Genomic DNA, 23,426 nt, shown 5'->3' with positions numbered 1-23,426 from the left:
ACAAATTGGATCTGATCTCGAGGGGAAGAGCAACCTTTGGCTCAGCAGTGTTCCTTAGAGTCCTCCTGGGATTCAGGTAGCTGGGGACTCTGTTCCAATTGTTGAGGAATGAATGGAAGTAGACATTAGGTAAAGAAGTTATGTACTCACCATAATGTTCCATCTGTGTTGTCCATTTTTATTCTTCCTCAACTCCCCTCCCGCCAGCCCCCTACCTTTTAGTACATGACTTCTAGAAGAACAAGAAGGTTATAAGGGAAACAGTGTTCCTTTTGAGCTCCAGGTTTTGGTTCCATATCTTCTTCTTCTTTCGGCTTTTCCCGGTTAGGGATCTCCACAGCGGATCATCTGTCTGCTCATGATTGGCAGTGGAGTTTTACGGTGTCGAGTTGCCAGCCCGGCGCCCAACCTTCCACAGAAGGCATGCACACACTCGCACCTAGGGCAAATTTAGAGTGTTCAATCCACCTACTGCATGTCTTTGGGATCTGGGAGGAAACCGGAGCACCCGGAGGGAACCCACGCGACCACAGGGAGGACATACAGACTCTGCACAGAAGGCACCCCAGCCGAGAATCGAACGGAGAACCTCTTGCTGTGAGGCAACAATGCTAACCGCTGCACCACCGTGGCCGCCCAGGTTTTGGTTCCTTATACTCTGTTCTAATACTCCTATAAAACTGTAAGGTCAGCAAAGAAATCTGTGTTATGTTAGAGGAATAAAGCATTATGGGTAACGGAGGAGCTTAAGAGTTTCATGAGGCCATGAGCTGTTAAAAAAAAAAAAAAAAAAAAAAGGCTAATACGCGTAAGATCCGAACTCAGTTGTTGAGGAAGAATAAAATGGACAGCACAGATGGAACGTTATGGTGAGTACATAATTTCTTTTTTTTCCAATTGATGAGATTTGTACAGCTAGTAATACAGTTGCAAGAAGCACTACAGTTCACCACACGACTCTTCCAGATAAATAAATGCTGTTTATTCCATAAAATTCGAACCCAATACATAAAACACTAAGCGCTTTCACCCAGTTACATACCAGGTTTCCTCAGAGTAATTATCTTGTGGAGCAGCTCTCCTTAAATACTTTTAAATAGTTAATTAATCTGTAATTAGTATAATTGTTTAATTTAGTGCCATAGTAACATAAAATAAAAATCTTTTTCGTAAACTTCTTACTATTTATGACAATGCCAATAACTTAACAAGACATTAATAGTTGACATTCAGAAATGAAAATAAAAAATTGTTAAACTCGTCCAGTCATAAAAATAAAAAACCTTTTAACAAATGCATTAATAGTTATATTTAAAAGCACACTGCTATTACAGGTGTATAGGTTTTTTTGTTTCTGTACTATCTAGAAGGCTTATAAAAACATATACAAAGAAAACTTCTGGCAATGACAACAAACAGGTATGAAATAACCTTGTGTGAACAGGTCTTAGATATAGAACTTCATTAAAAAGCTTAGCATAGAATTTCATAAAATCATTTCTTAACAAACAAATAAATACTTACACAATAAGATAAATATTAATATGAATATTAATATAAATATTTAATTATTTAAAAATTTAAATAAATTTATATGTATAAATACGTCTAATTACCCTAAAAATTGTTTTTAAAATTTAATGAAGCTTTAAATGGTATTTGATTTCATTCTCAAAAAACTATTTATTGAAATGAAATCATTGATGCCTGTTTTTTTGTGTGCATCTAGCCTGAACTGCCAAAGGCATTCCTTCATTTCTAGCAAGTTGTTTATATCCCCTTCTTTGTTTGTGGTTTCAGGCACTCTATCTATAACAAAGAACAAAATTTTTTTTAAATTAGGACATACCATACTGTGTGTGTATAGAGCGTTTGTTGTTTTTTTATTTTTAATGTCCCTATTGTGTTCATTTATTCGCTCTCTTAGTTTTCTAATGGTCTTTCCTATTTAGAATGCCTCACATGATAAGCAAGATGCAAAGTATATTACTTGTTTGGTGTTACAGTTAACGAAACCTGGACATCTAATAACCCTGTTGTATCCAGTTGTTGCAACATATGGACCATCATTTATGAATCTACAAGCCTTACAAAAACCACACTTTTTCATGCATGATTTTTTGTTGGCTTCTTTAGATTCAAAAATTTCTTTTAGATTTCTTCCTCTGCTAAATACAATAGAAGGTGTTGTACCTAGGTGGTCAGTTATTCCATTTGTGTTTGTAAACACACTATCCCAAACCTCCTTTACTATCTCAACTATTGTTTTTGTGTTGTCATTGTAAGGTAGAGTCAAGGAACACGACATATTTTTGTTTGTACATTTTGTTGTTTTCATCCCTTCTTTACCTATTTTTAATAAAGGCTTGAAGTTTTCTTCCCTTTTCTTGAGTATTTCATCCTTCAAAACTGTGATGAGGTCATCCGGGTAATTTCTTTCTGTGAACATTTGGCATAAAAAATCCAACTCTCTGAAAAAAATAATAATGTCCTCACTTATAATTCGGGACAACCTAATCATTTGTCCCTTTATTAAATTCCTTTTCTGGAAGTAAGGGTGACAACTATTAAAATGTAGATAAGAATTTGAAAAAGTTTTCTTACGGAATATGTTAGATTCAACTGTTCCGTTCTTTCTGTATAATTCAATATCTAAATATTCACATTTGTCTTTGTTTATATTATATGTAAACTTTAGAAATGAAGTAGTATTTTCCAAGTACTTAATAAAATCCTTAATTTCTTCAATGTCGCCTTTCCAAATTAGCAAAATATCGTCCAGAAATCTTAAATAAAGGACTATTTTGGACCAGAATGTGCAATTAATAACATGTTGTTGTTCCCATTCTGCTAAAACTAAGTTAGCATATACTGGTGCACACCTTGCTCCCATTGCGACTCCTGAAACCTGCTTGTAATATTCTCCATCTTGTTGAAAATAATTGTTGAGGAGAATCATTTCCATAAAATCAGTGAGTGTTCTTCTTTTAACAGTGTGGAAATTGCCATACCTCAATAGGCTCTTTTCAAATAACTCCAGTCCTGTGTCGTGGGGTATAACTGAAAAAAGGTTTATGATGTCAATGGTAACTAAATAAGTGTCAGGAGAGATCAATACCCTGTTCTCATGTAATTTTTCTAAACAATTCCATGAGTCCTTTAAAATGTAAGGGATATTTTTTGTCACTTCTTTACAACTAATGTCAATAAAATGTGCCAAGGACTCAGTTTTAGAATGTTTTGCTGCTATTATTGGCCTAAACGGGGGGTTACTTACATCCTTATGGATTTTTGGTATCCCGAACACTTTAGGTGTAATGGGATGTTCAATTACCAAAAAATCATGTTCTTCTTTGTCGATACACCCATCAATTAGCATTTCATAAAGCCGCCAATCAATTTTAGTTTGAGCCTTGACCATATCATACCTTGAACATCTGGCATAGGTAGTTTCTTTGTTAAGCATATTCAACATTTTGTTTTTATAGTCTACTGTGCTCATTATAACAACCCCTCCCCCCTTATTGGGTTTCATGATTCTATATTTGTTGTTGCTATATAATTCATTGAGGCAAAACCTCTCAGCTGTAGTTAGATTTTCCTTCTTTATGTAATTTCTTTTTAATGCTTTCCTTATTTGTGAATCACAGAACATCTCGAATAAGTGAATAACTGGATTGTTAGGGGGTATGAAAGTACTTGCTTTCTTTATACTAAAGGAATTAACTTCCTTTTTCCATGTATCCTCCTGGTTACAAAAAAACATTTTCAGGTTTAACTTTCTTGTGTATAGTCTCAGGTTAACTAAGACTCTTCCTATATCCAACTTAAAAGAAGGAATAAATTTAAAACCCTTTTTAAACAGAGATACATGGTCTGAATTTACAATTTTGTCAGAGTAGTTATACAATGAAAAACCACCTTCAGTGATAATATCACAATGCATTGTAGAAAGTTCAGGTTCATCTCTCATTTGTCTTAGTTCTAAAGAATCGTTATTCACTTCTAAACAAATGTCAGGACCATGATTAATTATCACAGAATCATTATTCATTGCTTTTCCATGTATAAATTCAACAGTTTCTGTGATAACATTTAGTGCATTACTGCCAATAGTTCTATCTAAATAGTTAGAATAATTTAAATCAGTGTTATTCATCTGTTCCTGTAGTTGTTCTGATAATGTCTCTGCCCTTGGTAACGCCCCCTTAGGCGTTCTGATCTCCTCAATGGCTGCTCTTCTAAAAAATCATGTTGTCCCTGATCGTTCCTATGCATAGTACCATGCCCATAATTGTTACTCTCCCCCTGCACATTAACTTCATCTTCTCTATTGTTAGTAACATTACTTAAGTAATTCTGGTTTGTTTCCCTCCATTGTCTTTTGAATTCCTTGAAATGGTTATATGCCCTATTGTTTGTGTAATCCTGTGAATCTCTCTACAATTTTTTATTTTTAAAATCAAGACCTTTGCTAACATATCTGTTCATGTCAGCTAGGATGTTGTCTAACCTATATTTATTTTGTTCATACAATAAATCACCTCTTATACTACTATCCAATTTTAACAAAGTTTCGTTTAACTGGTTAAGCTTATTGTTGTTATTTTTAATAATCAGTCTCATAAGCTGCTTACCAGCATTGTCAAATATTTCCAAAAGTTCCTTAAGTGAGTCGTCGTCCTCAAAACCGAAAGGTACTTTCAACACCCTGAGCCCTTTAGGCACCTGATTGAGTTCCAACGAACGTTCAAGAAAGGCGTTGTCCATTTGTAACGCTTTAAACAGATGAATAACACTGATTTAAATTATTCTAACTATTTAGATAGAACTATTGGCAGTAATGCACTAAATGTTATCACAGAAACTGTTGAATTTATACATGGAAAAGCAATGAATAATGATTCTGTGATAATTAATCATGGTCCTGACATTTGTTCAGAAGTGAATAATGATTCTTTAGAACCAAGACAAATGAGAGATGAACCTGAACGTTCTACAATGCATTGTGATATTATCACTGAAGGTGGTTTTTCATTGTATAACTACTCTGACAAAACTGTAAATTCAGACCATGTATCTCTGTTTAAAAAGGGTTTTAAATTTATTCCTTCTTTTAAGTTGGATATCGGAAGAGTCTTAGTTAACCTGAGACTATACACAAGAAAGTTAAACCTGAAAATGTTTTTTTGTAACCAGGAGGATACATGGAAAAAGGAAGTTAATTCCTTTAGTATAAAGAAAGCAAGTACTTTCATACCCCCTAACAATCCAGTTATTCACTTATTCGAGATGTTCTGTGATTCACAAATAAGGAAAGCATTAAAAAGAAATGACATAAAGAAGGAAAATCTAACTACAGCTGAGAGGTTTTGCCTCAATGAATTATATAGCAACAACAAATATAGAATCATGAAACCCGATAAGGGGGGAGGGGTTGTTATAATGAGCACAGTAGACTATAAAAACAAAATGTTGAATATGCTTAACGACGAAACTACCTATGCCAGATGTTCAAGGTATGATATGGTCAAGGCTCAAACTAAAATTGATTGGCGGCTTTATGAAATGCTAATTGATGGGTGTATCGACAAAGAAGAACATGATTTTTTGGTAATTGAACATCCCATTACACCTAAAGTGTTCGGGATACCAAAAATCCATAAGGATGTAAGTAACCCCCCGTTTAGGCCAATAATAGCAGCAAAACATTCTAAAACTGAGTCCTTGGCACATTTTATTGACATTAGTTGTAAAGAAGTGACAAAAAATATCCCTTACATTTTAAAGGACTCATGGAATTGTTTAGAAAAATTACATGAGAACAGGGTATTGATCTCTCCTGACACTTATTTAGTTACCATTGACATCATAAACCTTTTTTCAGTTATACCCCACGACACAGGACTTGAGTTATTTGAAAAGAGCCTATTGAGGTATGGCAATTTCCACACTGTTAAAAGAAGAACACTCACTGATTTTATGGAAATGATTCTCCTCAACAATTATTTTCAACAAGATGGAGAATATTACAAGCAGGTTTCAGGAGTCTCAATGGGAGCAAGGTGTGCACCAGTATATGCTAACTTAGTTTTAGCAGAATGGGAACAACAACATGTTATTAATTGCACATTCTGGTCCAAAATAGTCCTTTATTTAAGATTTTTGGACGATATTTTGCTAATTTGGAAAGGCGACATTGAAGAAATTAAGGATTTTATTAAGTACTTGGAAAATACTACTTCATTTCTAAAGTTTACATATAATATAAACAAAGACAAATGTGAATATTTAGATATTGAATTATACAGAAAGAACGGAACAGTTGAATCTAACATATTCCGTAAGAAAACTTTTTCAAATTCTTATCTACATTTTAATAGTTGTCACCCTTACTTCCAGAAAAGGAATTTAATAAAGGGACAAATGATTAGGTTGTCCCGAATTATAAGTGAGGACATTATTATTTTTTCAGAGAGTTGGATTTTTATGCCAAATGTTCACAGAAAGAAATTACCCGGATGACCTCATCACAGTTTTGAAGGATGAAATACTCAAGAAAAGGGAAGAAAACTTCAAGGCTTTATTAAAAATAGGTAAAGAAGGGATGAAAACAACAAAATGTACAAACAAAAATATGTCGTGTTCCTTGACTCTACCTTACAATGACAACACAAAACAATAGTTGAGATAGTAAAGGAGGTTTGGGATAGTGTGTTTACAAACACAAATGGAATAACTGACCACCTAGGTACAACACCTTCTATTGTATTTAGCAGAGGAAGAAATCTAAAGAAATTTTTGAATCTAAAGAAGCCAACAAAAATCATGCATGAAAAGTGTGGTTTTGTAAGGCTTGTAGATTCATAAATGATGGTCCATATGTTGCAACAACTGGATACAACAGGGTTATTAGATGTCCAGGTTTTGTTAACTGTAACACCAAACAAGTAATATACTTTGCATCTTGCTTATCATGTGAGGCATTCTACATAGGAAAGACCATTAGAAAACTAAGAGAGCGAATAAATGAACACAATAGGGACATTAAAAATAAAAAAACAACAAACGCTCTATACACACACAGTATGGTATGTCCTAATTTAAAAAAAATTTTGTTCTTTGTTATAGATAGAGTGCCTGAAACCACAAACAAAGAAGGGGATATAAACAACTTGCTAGAAATGAAGGAATGCCTTTGGCAGTTCAGGCTAGATGCACACAAAAAACCAGGCATCAATGATTTCATTTCAATAAGTATTTTTTTGAGAATGAAATCAAATACCATTTAAAGCTTCATTAAATTTTAAAAACAATTTTTAGGGTAATTAGACGTATTTATACATATAAATTTATTTAAATTTTTAAATAATTAAATATTTATATTAATATTCATATTAATATGTATCTTATTGTGTAAGTATTTATTTGTTTGTTAAGAATTGATTTTATGAAATTCTATGATAAGCTTTTTAATGAAGTTCTATATCTAAGACCTGTTCACACAAGGTTATTTCATACCTGTTTGTTGTCATTGCCAGAAGTTTTCTTTGTATATGTTTTTATAAGCCTTCTAGATAGTATAGAAACAAAAAAACCTATACACCTGTAATAGCAGTGTGCTTTTAAATATAACTATTAATGCATTTGTTAAAAGGTTTTTTATTTTTATGACTGGACGAGTTTAACAATTATTTTATTTTCATTTCTGAATGTCAACTATTAATGTCTTGTTAAGTTATTGGCATTGTCATAAATAGTAAGAAGTTTACGAAAAAGATTTTTATTTTATGTTACTATGGCACTAAATTAAACAATTATACTAATTACAGATTAATTAACTATTTAAAAGTATTTAAGGAGAGCTGCTCCACAAGATAATTACTCTGAGGAAACCTGGTATGTAACTGGATGAAAGCGCTTAGTGTTTTATGTATTGGGTTCGAATTTTATGGAATAAACAGCATTTATTTATCTGGAAGAGTCGTGTGGTGAACTGTAGTGCTTCTTGCAACTGTATTACTAGTCTTCTATTTGTTCGTTTTTATTAGATTTGTACAGCTACTACCAGGTCTATAGTGCATACCTTTGGTCTCACAGTAAACTGGATGCACAATCCAGAGCTCATCCCTCCTTTGGCTGTGCTGTTCTGAGGAACATCATTCTTTAGTTCCACCTGGAAAATGATGTAGCTAGGGATTCTGTCCTAAAGGTTGGATCAAACAAAAATGGACATGAGATACGAAAGTTATGTACTCACCATAACAATAGAGCCATATTGTCCTCTTTTCATCTGGTCCAATGTCCCTCCTACCATCCCCCTTTCAAATTGTCAGATACAGCTCCTTGTAGAATGGGTAGCCTTTATGGGAGTCTACTTCTCTAACCTACTATAGACATCTGTATTATTTATGCCCGACATTACCTGTTCAAGCAACTTCTTAGAATTCTCTGTCCTCCGTTAAAGAATCCCTTTTTGGCAACTGAACTTTAAGATGGACAGTCTCACCAATCTACCATTTGAGCCCAGTGGCTTGATGACACTTAACTTTGTCTTTGGAAATGCTCTTTTTAGTGACCATCACCGCTATTGTCATGGTTTTTGAGCTTCCGGCTCTTGTGTGGGGAACTGTTTTGGATCTTTCATAAAGATTGGGTGTCCATTGGGCCTGGCCCATATTTCCTCTCTAATATGGTTTCAGGATTGTTGCAGTAGTAGTCCAGGTATTCCGGTTTCCTTTGTCAGAAAAGAAACCAGAGGAGAGAAAGGAACATTCACATTTTGGATGTGCACTGCCAATGTAGTTTTTACCTGAAATGAGTTCATTGCTTTAGAAAGACTAAATATCTGCTCTGTTACTTTGCTTCATTGAAGGAGTGGTGTATGGTTGCCAGGTAAACTCTTTCCAGTGAACTGCTGGCTGCATCACAACTGTCCGCTATAAATTCAGCAGCCTAAGACCAGTCGCCACCCACTGGAAATGTTGCAGTCAAAGACCACTCCTCTAAGGAAGTAGCTGCCTCCAGTGCTTATTAAAAAATTTATTTTTGCAGAAGTCTTGGTCTTTATTGTGCACCTATACCATGCCTTCCTATCTCTTCCCTGTCTGTAGACGTTAGTTACCATTTAATACTGTTGCTGTTCAGTAGTTAATCTTTTGAACTTTGTTCTTTAGGCTGTTCTGCATTTCCTTCCATCCTGATAGTTGCCCATCAAGGAGGGGCCTCACTGTTGGATATACTGACCATTAGTCCTTTATCCAGCCATTCATTTAGCCCATTTGGTCCTTGAGGGTGAGTGAATGAGAAGAGGTGAGGCCATCTTCTGCTGGTAGAACAGTTTTTGTCTTTATGTCCTTAACTTTGCACATATGGTCTTTCTGCACTCTTATAAAAGGATGTGCAATGGGCATAGTACTGGACTATCACTTCTGTGAGTGCCATTACCAGCAAAATAGCCCAAACTCCTGGAATGAGCACATTGTGCATGTTTCTCTGGTCTGTACAAGGGAAAGCAGTGCTCTCTGTGCGCATTAAATACAGGTCCCCATTAGAGATGCAAATGCGCATAGTTCTTTCCATCCCCAGCCAGCTCCAGAAGGTGCCCAAGCCACTCGGGGTTTTATTCCTCTTCACCAATAGAACTGCTTATGAGAGGACTTTGTTGATGGGTTACTAATAGTCTACTACTGTTTTCCTTTCATGTGGTCATCCTAGCATCCGCTGTTGGGGTCCCTTTAAGTTGTGTAATATATACTTCCAAATTACACATTAGCAGTGAAGGCATCAAATTTTTTTATGCCTTGATTTGCAGGAAAGGTGCTTGCTAGAAGCTGGGGCAGACTGGTGGGCTCAAGAGTTAGGCCCACTTTTGTAGTCAACATATAGTATCACATCTTGTACCAGCTTCGGATATACGCATCCAAGTGTATATGATCATCTGAGAAAATGTTTGCTAAATGGTGATTGGTAGAAAGGAGGAATCCAACATTAGGATTCATCTGCAGGGCCTTCCTGAAGATCAGCTGGTATAATAATGCAACTTTGATTTCTCACATTACCTTGATGATCTATGTTGTATTAATATTGCTGCATCATTCTAACTAATTAGTATTTTATACCCCAGAATGGACTGATAGAGGCTATCATGTTGAGTGTTTTACAGATGGCCTGTCTTATGCTATGATGTGGCACAAGCCCTCATTATGTGACATAACCAGATCTCTGTCAGTACTCTTCAACGTCTGTGAGTGTCTGTGCAGTATACTATGTAGTTTATCCTTTCTCTGTGATTGTGTGGCCATGGAGGTAGTATATTTATGTAAACTGAGGAAGTCCCCTACATAGTCTAGGAGGAGGACTTGCCCCTGGAAAAATAATAATTTGTTTTTTGGGGGGGAAGGGGGAGGCGTTAGATTATTTCATTTGGTGGAACTACTTCAGTCTTGTCTTTGTTTGATTGTCTTGAGGCTGGATTATCCTTTAAGTGTTATGTACTGCAGTTTGCATAACTGCAAAATGTACATGAATAAAATACTTATCTATACTAAAATGGGAATGTCTGAACTGTAATACAGTTTAGACTCCTATGAGAAAAACTCTGATAACATGGTGGCTCTCAGGAGTGTGATTTTTCTGCCCCCCCCCCCCTTCTCTCTTCACAAATTTGCTGAATCAGCACACTGGGCTAAAGTTTTGACTTAAGTTCAAAGGATCAGGTGCTTGCTGTAGAAGGTCTTAGTTTGGCGTACTGTAATTAGCATGATTCTCACTCCCATGCTCACCCTGATATGTGTGTATGTGTAGCACTTCTTTCGGCTTTTCCCGGTTAGGGGTCGCCACAGCGGATCACCTGTCCGCTCATAATTGGCAGAGGAGTTTTACGGTGTCTGGTTGCCAGCCCGGCACCCAACCTTCCACAGAAGGCGCACACATGCACACACTCACACCTAGGGCCAATTTAGAGTGCCCAATCCACCTACAGCATGCCTTTGGGATGTGGGAGGAAAACGGAGCACCTGGAGGAAACCCACGCGACCACAGGGAGGACATGCAGACTCCGCACAGAAGGCACCCCAGCCGAGAATCGAACTGGAGAACCTCTTGCTGTGAGGCGACAAGGCTAACCGCTGCACCACCGTGGCCACCCAAATAAAATGTTGCACTATATAGGAGATATTTATAAGCTTAGATTAACAAAATAAGCAACTTTGTAAAGCCAGAGTATATTAAGTAGTGCTGTGGACTCCTACAGAATACTTTTTAAAAAAAAATATTCTTTAAGGTTCAAATTTACATGAAAGTACTTCATGGTGTATTTTTAAATTCTGCCTTTTGTGTTCAAATAAATGCTATTGCTCCATTTGTCATCTATGCATTTTGTGGAGCAGTGTACATACCCATCAAGTCTTGTACAGCTGAGATTTGCAGTGTACATACCCATCAGGTCTTGTGCAGCTGAGATTTTATGTGCAACTTGAAATGAGAAGTGGAAGTGTATTCTACAGTTCATTAAAAAAAATACTTATTATAGTTGATATATGTCTGAAATTTGTATAGATTATGAAATTATTGCATGAATTCTGCATGTAAGGTGATTTTCTTTTGCTAACTCATTTTAATCATCAAGGTCAGTTTGATCAAAAATAGATTAGTGTGAAGTTTGCTGCCATTTTTTCAGGGTTAGCAGTTGCAAAGCTTTTTTAAAACATTTGTAAATTCTTTTGCATTTTTGCTTTTTATACTTATTTCACACCATTCAATACTAATTATTTTTTAAAATATACTATTCTTTATTACTGATGTTACTCTAATGCTGTCAAGCTTTACTAACATCACCAACTTACTTTGTGTTTGGTTTTCTGATAGTTTTGTGTGGCTACGTCATGATTTCAAACAAGTATTGTGGAAAACGCAAAAATCAAGAAGAACCATGTGGGCCACAGCCTGCAAAATCACTGCACTTACATAATATAAACTTTAAATCAACTGAATGTCTTCTGCTAAGCTTAGTACGTAAAGAAACTGAGGAAGATCACACAGTCAACTTTCAGGAGATGCATGAAGACTACAGAATGTGCAGTAATGAAAAGCAATCCGACCGTGTACTTCAGAGAGAAAGTGAAAGGAAAATTCTGCAGGGTGATACAAGGCGTTTGCACTCGTACACCAGTGATATGGCTGGGGGAAGCTGTCAGTTTATTCCTTGTTTAAAAAATGATGAGCTGCAACAGGTTCCTGTGAGACCACGGTGTTGTTCTGTAGGAGAAAATTTGGAGGTGTTAAATGAGACTCTTTACAAGCAAAAGCCACATCATTTGCAGTGTCGTTCTAGTCTTGACATCAAATCTGATGCAGTTTATGGTGACCAGTATTTAGAGTCTATAGATAAAACGGACTCTCTGCTTGAACTCCGTGCTAAAGATTGCTTACTGCAGACTCAGCATATTGTTGAATGTAAACCGTCATTTGCTGAGTACAATGTATGCAAAAGACAGTTAAACAGACAGTCGCTTTGCAGATCACGCAGTGTCGGTTGCTTTGTTACAAGTAACTACAAAGTGGCATATTGTAGTGGAAATTGCTCAAGTAATAATTCTCCATTATCTGAAGTTACTGTGAAAACAGACAAATTAATTCCACCTGCAGAAAACCAGAGTGTACCTGTTTTAGTACACTCTGTAGACAACAAACAACATGATACGGATTTTGCTGCTGTTAAAAGGCGATGCCAAAGTACAGGGGAGCTTTCTGGAAATATTTCACACTCTACAAACTCAGCATCATTGCCTGCACAGAACTTCAGTAGCATGCCAAGTAAGATTAAAATGCATATGACCGCATGCTGTAACATAACAGCTTTTTTCATTGTAGTGCTTTAAATGTGTGTAACACCTTCTCAACCTCCTTTTTCTCGGTGTGTTCTATGTTAACTATAAGCACATTATTTGAAGAGTTGCAAAATGTTTTTGGAATGTGCTTCTGAAAATGCTTGCTAAAAATCTTGTTCAAAAACTTGCTTTTATAAGCTTGCATTTGAGGGGAACTAACCCTACCTTCCTTAAATGAAGACCGTTCCAAATTTATCTTCCACTATTTCTGAAGCCTATCAGAAGCATAGGTTTCTCATTGAAAGGACCTTTAATAGAATATTTTTAGATAAGTCGAAACTTTAAGGTGATTAGATGCTAGTGATACTGTGCAAACTGTGAATTATCTTAACCAGGATTCCTTTTTCAGTATGTAGAGTTTCTGAATGTTAAGTACTAGAGGTAAACTAAGTACTTTATTCTACAGCTTTTCTTAGCAGATGCCCAGAAATCTTGTATCAACATTAATGGCCAGGTGTTTGTTGCCCCCCCCCCCCTTGCCTGTCAACCATCAAGCCCTCCCAACGGTATACGAGTCCATTGAGAATTTCTCGTTAGATATGCCAGAGAAGCTGACATCCAGGCACACACTAGGGATGTTTGTTTTTGGTGGCACCCTGTTAGTGAGAACATTTTTATATTAAGGCCCTAATTCCTCCCTATGGTGGTTACATGCATACCTTGTTACCCCAACTACTGGCTATACTTTTCCATGTTCGTATATGCATGCCCCTTCACAAGCAGGGCAGGAAGCTGTAATGATCAACTTGGGTGGGAATAGTGTATGCCTTTTCCTGCAATGGCCCCTGCCTGGGACCTTCATCCATTGTACCAGAGCCGCAGCAGGGAGCCACTTCCTTTTCCCAGGATAGGTCCCACCCATTCTCCCCTGCCAGTACCTTAGCTTTCCAAGCTGCTAATCAAAGTTGGGTTGCATGGACCTCAGTCAGGGCGATATTACTCTATGTTGTGGCACTGGCAGTAGCCAGGTGTTTTAAAAAAAATCTAATGCAGAAACTGTCTGCACTAGTTACTGGTTGGGATTTTGCCATTTCGGCAGATGTGAAGTAATAGAAGGTGCAGAGATTAGCATCGCTGCCTCACAGCATTTTTTTTTCTCAGCTGGGGTGTTTTATGAACAAGATTTTACATATTCTCCCTTTGTCCTTGTGGGTTTTTGCCCATTGCTCTGGTTGCCTCCCACATTCCAAAGATATGCCATAGGGGAATTAGCAATCTACATTTCTTTTAGTTGGGCTTGCATTGTGTGCATGTATATGTATCCCTTAATACACTGATGTGCTACCCAAGATTTATTTCTCTGTCTTGTGCTCAACAAGTGTTAGATAGTCTCTGTCTCATGAGTTAATAGGTGAGAATTAGGCTGTCAGCCCTTGTGGGCCATTTTAAGCCTAGCCAGTTATCCAGTTTGGCATTAAAAATAGCCATGTCCTTTTCCCAGATCTATGTTTATATGCTACCCTTAAGGTGGTGATTATTTCGTAGGTCATATCAAATAGCACATACAGAGGACCCTACTGGGGGACAGAGACATTTACGTGTTGCCCCTGTCCATTTGTCGTACAAGGGGCAGCTCTGGGGTAAGTTTCTTGTTGCCCATTCATAGATTTAAATTGTGCTTGAATAGGGTAGGGATGGGCTTTGTCCTACATTGAGGGGAAGTCTAGTCCAAAGAAGAGGTATCCCCTGTGAAATGTACCCGTTCGTCCATACTGTTCCATCTATGTTGCAGAAAAGGTTTAGATCCCTGAATCAAGTATTTCTGGTACCATTCGACTTAGGATGGTGCAGTAGGTCCATGAATTTTAGGTCAGAGAATAACTTATATGCTAAGCACAGGTCTTCTCTCAGTAGTTGGTTAAGAAGACTGAGTATAGTAATAGAGTTTTAAGATGGTCCATATATGATAGGTGTTTTAGGCCCTGTATTTTCTTTGTGAGAAATCTCTGAGGGCATTCAAGTTGTTGCATGTCCTTTGCCATTCACATCCCAGAGGGGCATTATACTCTATGAATGGCCTAAAGAGGACTGAATAGAGGAGAAAAATAAGATCTTTGGATTTATAAGCTTATCCATGCGTTTATAAGCTGTGCCATGTACAAAGATTTCCTTACCAGAGTGGACACATGTTGGTCAAATGGTCGGTTGCCGTCCACATATGTCCTTAAGTTATGAACTACTGGGTCAGCTCTTTGGGGAATATTATCAGTGTGGTAGTTTTTAGGGTAGTCAGTTTCCTAAAGGATACATTAATGCACTTTTTGGCATTTAGTTTTAGCCCATGACTCTGGCACAAGTTATTTGTTTGGGATAGACCTTCCTACAAGATGGCTGGATTAAGTGGCGATTTGATAACAGCTCCTAACTTGCAATTGTCTGCACACTTTATCAGCTAAAGACTCTTGGTGCTTGCCTTTACTTCAGAGAAGTAGATGACAAATGGGAGAGTGTCCAGCACAGAGCCCTGGAGACTGCACTGGTTACTGGCCTTTTTGTGGACTTGGGATACAGAAAATCAAGGTAGGGGAGGCTGTCTGTGCGCTAGTTGTCAACCCAACAAATTGCATAGATTCATAGATTGTTACTAGGCTAACGACCTGGTGGGGGGACTTTGTAAGCCTATCCAAGTTTTCCCGAAAGAATAATGATGTCCTATACCCATATAAAACATTGAGGGCCAGGCATTTATAAGCTACCTCTGTCCGTAAGGGACATGGGTGTCACTGGTCTAGGTTGGGCTTAAACTGGGTGATAGATAATCTCAACTTCATTTGGATAGGAAGCCTGTTCCATAGATAGGATGGTCTCTGGGGCACATATCTGTCTCAGGCAAAATTCAAGTCTCTACACCTTGTATTTCTGGTACTCTTTGACTTAGAAATATGTAGGAGATTTGTAACTGTGGGGTTTGTGGATGCCTTGTAAGCCAGGCATAGATTATCCCTCAGCAATTTATAGGAGACTGAGTAGAGGGAAAGGGCTTTAAGGCGCTCTGCATAAAGCAGGTTTGTTACGCCTTGTAGCCTTTTTGTAAGGATCCTCTGAGGTTGCTCTAGTTGCTGCATATTGCCTGGTCAGGTACAAACCATAGGGAGTATTGTACTCTGATTGGTCTAATAAGGGCAGAGTACAGTATGTCAATGACTTCTTTGGACCAAGATGCTATGCCCTTGCTTGTAAGTGGAGCAACAAAAAAAAAAAAAAAAGGATTTCCTTACCACTGTGGCCATGTGGTGGTCGAAGGTAAGGCTGCTGTCTACATAAGGGTTTATTCCTAGTTTGGTGAGCTTCTCCACTATTTCTGAGTGAATTATTGTATCAAAGGCTTTAGTCAGATCTAGATAGGCAGTGTGTACTGTCTTACCTTCATCCATTGCTTTAGTGACTTTTTCAAAGAAGCTCATCAAGTTGAGTAAGCATGTCTTGCCTGTGACAAAGCCAAAGTGGTATAGGTCTAGCATCTGGAGGTTTCCAATGTCCTTATTGACTAATTCCATGATAAGACTTTCTATGGCTTTACAGACAAGGCTGTTAACATTTGTAAGTCAGTAATTACTCTGGTCAGTGGAGGGCCCTCCCTTGTGGAGGGGTATAACTGTCACTATCCACCACTGTGTCAGCACAATGTCTGTGTGGAGACTGTTATTGAATAGTAGTGTTAGGGGCATAGATACATCATGCTTTATGTTATTCTAGATCAGTGGTACACAACCTTTTTGTGGGGAGGGCCACTACACAAATTCTTAATGCATTTGCGGGCCACCTCAGAACATAGTAAGTTGTTACGAGTTACCAATAGGTACAGGTGACTGGCATTTTACTTAGACAGCAGTCCTGAACTTGCCTGTTTTCTACATCAACTTTGCGTTTTTTATTCTGGATTGCAGCCATGACTATTACAATCTCTTGCAGAAAGTTGCTACTATTTACAGACTACAAGTTATAAACAACAAAGAATAGTTACTTCCACAGCTAAAATTAGAGGGGTGCGCAACTGCAGTCCATTAGGTAAGTAAGCACGTGCTGGAAAGTTTGTGTGACTGGAGTAAGGCATAGAATTTTTTCACTTTTTTTAAAAAAATTTGGTTACTTTCTGGGGGCCAGATGGTGTCGGGTTGAGGGCCGGATTTGGCCCCAGGGCCAGACGTTGTGCACCACTGTTCTAGGTGCATCCTGGGATATTGCCAGGACCCACTAATGCAGTATTTTTGACCTTAAAGAGAGCTTTCAGGATTTGGTCCTGTGTAATAGATGGGAGTTGTATTAGTTTCTGGTATTTCTTGTGAGATCACAGGTGGTGATGGAGGTGTGAAGTTGGAGCTGAACTTATCAGCTAGCAGGACAGCTAAGTCTTAAGCTTCTGTGTAGGTGATGTCATTCATAATCAGTTCAACGCATGACTGTGTAGAGACATTGAGACTGAGAACATATAAGGAACGTCTTGTGATTTCCCTTTGCTTGGGTAGTTATTTTTGCCTCAAACCTGGCTTTGATGGTTTTAATTAATGTCTGCATCAGCTTGCATTGTAACTCATCCCAATGTCCATATATGTGTTCTTCGGTGAGCAGCTTGGGGGTCATTGGTGTTATCGTTTCCATTCTCTTTCTTCACTCTGTTCTGATATCCAAGGCATGCTATTCACATTCGACTTAATGGTTGAATGTGGAAAATATTGCCTTAGGTAACCTTTCCCAACTTCATATTCCTCTAAAAACGGTCACGGAGTATGTTTTTCCCTGTGAGTGGGGGCATGTCAGTGGGCAATCTAAGAGGTTTTGAACACGATGGGTCTTTCATTTACACATTATTGGTCTGGACTTGAGGGCAGTGTGTGGCATCTCTTCTGGCCTCTCTAGACTGCCTGCAAAAAGGAGTAGTTTACATTCAGACAACATGGCTATAGTCTGTTATATCAAAGAAAAAAAAAAAGAAAAACAAGGATAACCTACTTTTACCCTTTGTATTAGGAGACCATGCACATCCACTTGTGTGTATGTGTGTGTGTGTGTGTGGGGGGGGGGGGGGGCAGATAGTGGGTGATCAACTACCATTACTTTCTTGTGGTAGTGCACATTCTGGGGCAGGCAAATTCACTAGCGGCAGATTGAGACAATTTCTTTAATGCTTTAGCAGTCTGCAGTTAGCCCTTTGATGACCAAGAAAATCTTTCATCTTTGGGAACTCCCATGTGCAACTTGTTTATCTCTACAGTGGTCACCAAGCATGCTAAATACTTTTTGCTGATTCTGCCTCCAGGAAGTCACTTGAAGGGTGCATTTATCTGTAGATAAAAGTACTCATTTGAACTTTTACACACATTTCCTTAAATGATAAGATTTTCCAGACAGGTTACTCAAAGCCAAAATGTTTCTCAAAACTGATTTTTGACCCAGATAAGATAAACTTTTTTGTGTAAAGCTTTAAGCTTTTCTTACTCTGCAAAGCTCTAAGGCCTTGGGCTTCTAAAACAATACCTGTCTTTTAAGCAAGCATGTTCTGGGCCTTCATCCAGTTGAGTTTACCAATTGGTTTCTCAGGATCCACTAATTAAGAAGTGATTGGGGGTTTCAGTTAGAGTAGTTTCCATTATTATCACTGCCCAATGGACATCTGCCTAGACAAATTAACTGTTTTCCCTATGGGCAGTCCTAAAGACTGTAGCCCCCTTTTTTATATCCCATTCCACAGTCCCTTAGTTATCTATCTGAAATATTTGTTCTTTGTATCCATTCTAGTCAGGATTCAGAATGTCTAGCTTCTTTGAAGACCTGCAGTGCTTTCTTGCTTGTGATGTTCTAGATCAGGTCACTTATTATGGTCCCTGTTTTTCCTTTGATTATTTATTCAGAGACCATAGCTTTGATGGTCCATGATACATTGAAGGACTCTTCTGTTCTATTTTTGGCACCTGATATTTTTGTCTGGGTGACAAACTTATTTTTGCAGCAAATGTGTATGATCCTGGTGTGATACTTGATGACTAACACTCCATTAACATATTTCTGCTGTCATCCAGTTGTCTTGCTTCCACATGTGTAATATGAACCTTATCAAGCTCCTCATTCCTCCCCCTGACATTTCAACTGTGGTTCATGCTTTGGTTTCTTCATGCCTGGATTTCTTTAATGCTCTTGATGTGGATTACCTGACATGTTTACAACTGGTAAAAACATTCTGTAGCTCACCTATTGACAGGGTCCCAAGGTACCATCATAACACTCCAATTCTGTGGGTCCTGGCTTAGTGTTACACAATGGATCACTTACATTATCCTTGATATGGTCTGCCTTGCCCTGCATAACCTTGGTCCTTCTTACCTACTGAACTTTCTGTACATTTACAGTCTTAGCTGTACACTGTGCTCCAGCTCAAAGGGCCTCCTTGAAGCCATATGCTGTTATCTTGACACCTTGGCTTTCTTTCATTCAGCTACCAGAGGCCTTTCTTAAGGAATCTTTTTCCAAAATGGCTTTGTGACTTACTTACTTTGACCGGTTTGAAAAGGGGCCTGAAATCTTATTTGTGTGAACTTGTTTACAATTAGCTATTTATCTTGTTATTTAAATGTCATCATTGATTGTGTGTGTGTTTGTTTAGTACTTGTGTGTGTACTTGTACAGTTCTGGGGTTCAAGCACTTGAACTTCATCAAGAAGCTTGTGCTTCTCCCATTTCAACCTGCAGCCTTTGCTGAAGTGGAATGATTGCCCTTAGAGTCCCCCCTTTCCTAGTGATGGTTACTTCAGTTACAAGAATGTACAGGTTATAAGCTTTTTCTGTCAAACCTTCTTGTTAGATCGTATAAAACTAATCCTTCCCTTTTGCTCAAGATTGTCAGTGTACAATTTAAGTCCGTTCATCAGTCTGCCACTGATTTTCCCAGATTGTGCTAATCATCTCCTTTCCACCAGGTCTCTATAAAAGTATTTTATATGGGCAAGGCCATGTCTCTTATCAGAGATCATTTTTTGTTTCCTTTGCCAAATTGAAACTGTGAAAGAGAGATGTCAGGCATACCCCTTCCAGATGGTCTTTTTCTTTCCTCCATATCTTATCCTAAGTATTTACATATTATTTCTCTTCCTTTCTCCTGGCCAATTTTTGCATGGAGACCCCAGTTTGTTTCTCCATATTCTGTTTCCAGATAGGTTCTCCTATGTTCTGTAGCACCTTGTCCACTTGGGCTTTCTCTATCCACCCTTCCCCCATAAATATTTCAACTTTTTCTTTCTAGTTTTCTACCATCTTCTCCACTTACCTGTCTTAGTTTCATTCTTTCTGCTCCCTCCAGATCTTTTCTCTCCATTGACAAGCTCCTGCTCCAATCTGTCACTTCATAGGTGCCTACCAGTGTATCAAACAAATTTAATGAAACTCTGACGTCTCGGCCAAAGCCTTCAAGGAGTATAGCACAAAGTAAACAACTTGTCCCATATATACACATACAGATATATCAATTAAACAATCATACAATTAAAGAAATACTCTCCAATTACATTTTTCATTTAGTCCCCTTGAAGACAGGGTGTCAGATTTTAAAATGTAAGATTCTTTAAAAAGCAACTGTTTCTTAATCATAAAAAAGAAGCACTATTTAGTGGAATTGTAACATGTTTTGGGTGACAATAGATGTAAACAGTTTATACACCCCCATCCAGCACAGTTTTGGTATTGAGGCAATAAGATTCTTTTTGGGAAACAGTCCTGCTACAGAATATATTGTAGAGCTTGTCCATTTCTGTTTAACAAAAAAATGTTTTGAATTTAATAACGAGTTATACCATCAGAAACAAGGCACTGCCATGGGGGCAGCCTTTGCCCCCATGTATGCCATCCTTAGTATGGGCTTGTTCGAAAGGGAACATTTATATAGACATTCTTTTTTTCATAAACATATTGTGAAATACTACAGATTTGTTGACGACTGCATTTGTGTGGTTGAAGAAGGGAAAGAATTAGTTGATGAATTTATAGCTGACTTACAAAATAATAGATCTTGACTAAAATTTGACCGTCTGAAAATTGAGACTTGTGTGCCTTTTTTTAGATGTCATTAGTAGGCATTTCAGATGAGAATGTTTTAAAAACTTCAGTCCACAGGAAATTTAGTGAAGGGGCACAATTTTTGTATGGTGAAAGCTGCCATCCACCCCATACAATACAAGCTATTCCCTTTGAATTTTTTCGCTTGTATAAGCTATGTAATACTGAAGGGTATCTCAAACAAGAACTAGATACAACTATAGACATGTTTAAAAATAGGGGCTATGATGTGAAGACAATACATGATAGTTGGCAGAAATTCGTACTCAAGAGTCATCAGAAAAGCAACCAGGATGGACAATACACTTGGGCTGTGCATAAGAAAGAGACCAATGAAAATATATTTTTGTTACAACATACAGTTGCCTTAGTTCCAAAATAAGAGATCGTTTGATATTTCTAGAAATATATGACATCTTTAAGGGATGCTTCAAAGTGGTTGAATAAAGAACTAGCATTTTCCTACAGAAAAGGAAAAAGTATACAGAATGTTTTGGTAAGAGGTAAATTCAGTATTCCATCTCCGAATATACCATGTAGTTTGACCATGTGTGGTACACTTGCTTGTGGCAAGTGCAAGGCTTGCAAGTATGTAATAAAAACCTTTCCTAGACTAAATGTTTCTTTTAGAACTTGTGGCCATTTTACTTGCAATACTGAAGGTGTTATATATACATTGAGATGTCCTTGCAACACATTTTATATCGGAGAAACAAAAAGGTGTTTTAAAACTACAATTTTAGAGCATGTGAGGGATTTTGCTAATAAAAAAGCAGAGAGCTCTATAGCTGAACATTTTAGCTTGTTTCATGATGGAGAAAGTAAAGGGTTACAAGGCACAGTTTTGGAAAAAATACAAATATCTACATTTGATGCTTTTTTTTTTTTTTTATTAAGAAACAGTTGCTTTTAAAAGAATCTTAACATTTTAAAATGTGACACCCTGTCTTCAAGGGGACTAAATGAAGAATGTATTAATTGTATGATTGTCTAATTGATGTATTTGTATGTGTATATATGGGGCAAGTTTTTTGCTTTGTGTTATACTCCTTGAAGGCTTTGGCCGAGACGTCAGAGTTTCATTAAATTTGTTGGATACACTGGTGGTGGTTTCTTTTTTGCTACAAGGCAACTTTTTATTTTGTGCATCACTTCATAGATTCCCCCCAATCCTGTATACTCTTCCGATGTCTCATTTACACCTGCTTTATGTTGTGTTACACCTGCTATATAACACTTTCCTAATGCAGTCTTGATTTCCTGTGATTAATTTCTCATGAGGTTTAACTTTTCTTTTGCCATTGGTAGATATAGGCCCTGGAAATTTTTTTTCAAAGTTTAATTTTTTCCACCCCACTCCCATGTATGCTTCATTCTGCAGCTTTCTCCCTGCTATTCTTGACATTCATGTCCTCTCCTGTAAGTTTGTCACACTTCCTTTGCATCTCTTTAATGATTCCCTCCTTATCCATCATGGGGTATTTCTCATCAAGTCATTTATTATGCAGACCCATGCCTGCTATCATATTTGCCTTGCACTTTGATTTCCTAAGTAGTTTGATCATAGCCTTTCACATTTTTTCTTCTCTGTACTGTCTACCATAATCTAATCCAAGGCTTGCTTCTTCTGTTTCGAGTGTCTCCTAGTTTAATTTATATTGCTATTTAGATTGAAGGATTTCAGCAAATGCAAGACTAGAATGCACATTTCTTTAATGCTATATCTGCTGTTTCCTTGGACACACCTCTAGCAATGTGCATTTCCTTTACAAAAAGGAAGCATATCATTTCCTTCTTTGCCCTTTTGGTTCTTCAGGCACTCAACCAAGTGTTTACCTTTAAATAACAAGTAGTCCTGAGGCCAACAAGCATCCTTGCCTCATGCCCATGTCATGTTTTTCTTTGTTTGGCTGTTTACCAGGAATACTATGATGGGGTTCTCATCATACTTGTCTCCCTTTAAAAACCTCTTCCTTACTCATGGTTCCATTAATGTTTTGTAGAGGAATAGCCACTTGAGAGAGTAAGGACTTTCTGATGCTGGAGAGCATGATGTGGCATCTGTTGCACCTTTCAGATGTCCTTGCATATCACTGTTGCAGTATTCTTCAGTAAAAAGATCCCCTGCCAAGGGTAGCCCAATGTCAGGCCAGTATACCCGAGCCTCGGGTTCTATTAAGGACGCTGTACATAACGTGTATGCTCCCCACTCACAGCATAGGGCATAAAGGTGACGTACATACCTCAGAACAACTTTGCCACCAGTCTGAATGCCACTTTGATTGTAGGTCTGAATGCTCCTTCATCTGCTGGTTACCAAGACGTTTTCAGATGAGTGCCCCATTGGGGTTTTTCTTCTTATCTTGTCTTTTTTCTTTTAGTTGCAAGGTTACATGTCATCCAGAAAGGGAAATGGCACTGTGAAAGACAGATTCCCCATAACTGTCGCGAGCAGTATTTGTTTTGCTTGGGTGCTTCTTATGACCATACATC

At 37.7% G+C, this 23,426-nt stretch overlaps 1 protein-coding gene across 1 annotated transcript in view; it reads left to right on the top strand.

Annotated features, from left to right (window-relative positions):
• The window catches only part of DEPDC1 (DEP domain containing 1), a 1,033,362-nt gene that overhangs the window by 673,092 nt on the left and 336,844 nt on the right, over positions 1-23,426 (top strand). Inside the window, exon 8 of the mRNA XM_044085606.1 lies at positions 11,869-12,816. Coding sequence (XP_043941541.1) covers positions 11,869-12,816 — 948 coding nt within the window. The remainder of the gene's footprint in view (positions 1-11,868; positions 12,817-23,426) is intronic.

This window comes from Protopterus annectens, chromosome 10.part0 (genome assembly GCF_019279795.1).
Source record: "Protopterus annectens isolate FY-2018-M chromosome 10.part0, PAN1.0, whole genome shotgun sequence".
Taxonomy (NCBI): domain Eukaryota; kingdom Metazoa; phylum Chordata; order Ceratodontiformes; family Protopteridae; genus Protopterus; species Protopterus annectens.
The sequence above is the reverse complement of the archived record's forward strand: the minus strand, read 5'-3'. Positions and strand labels throughout refer to the sequence as shown.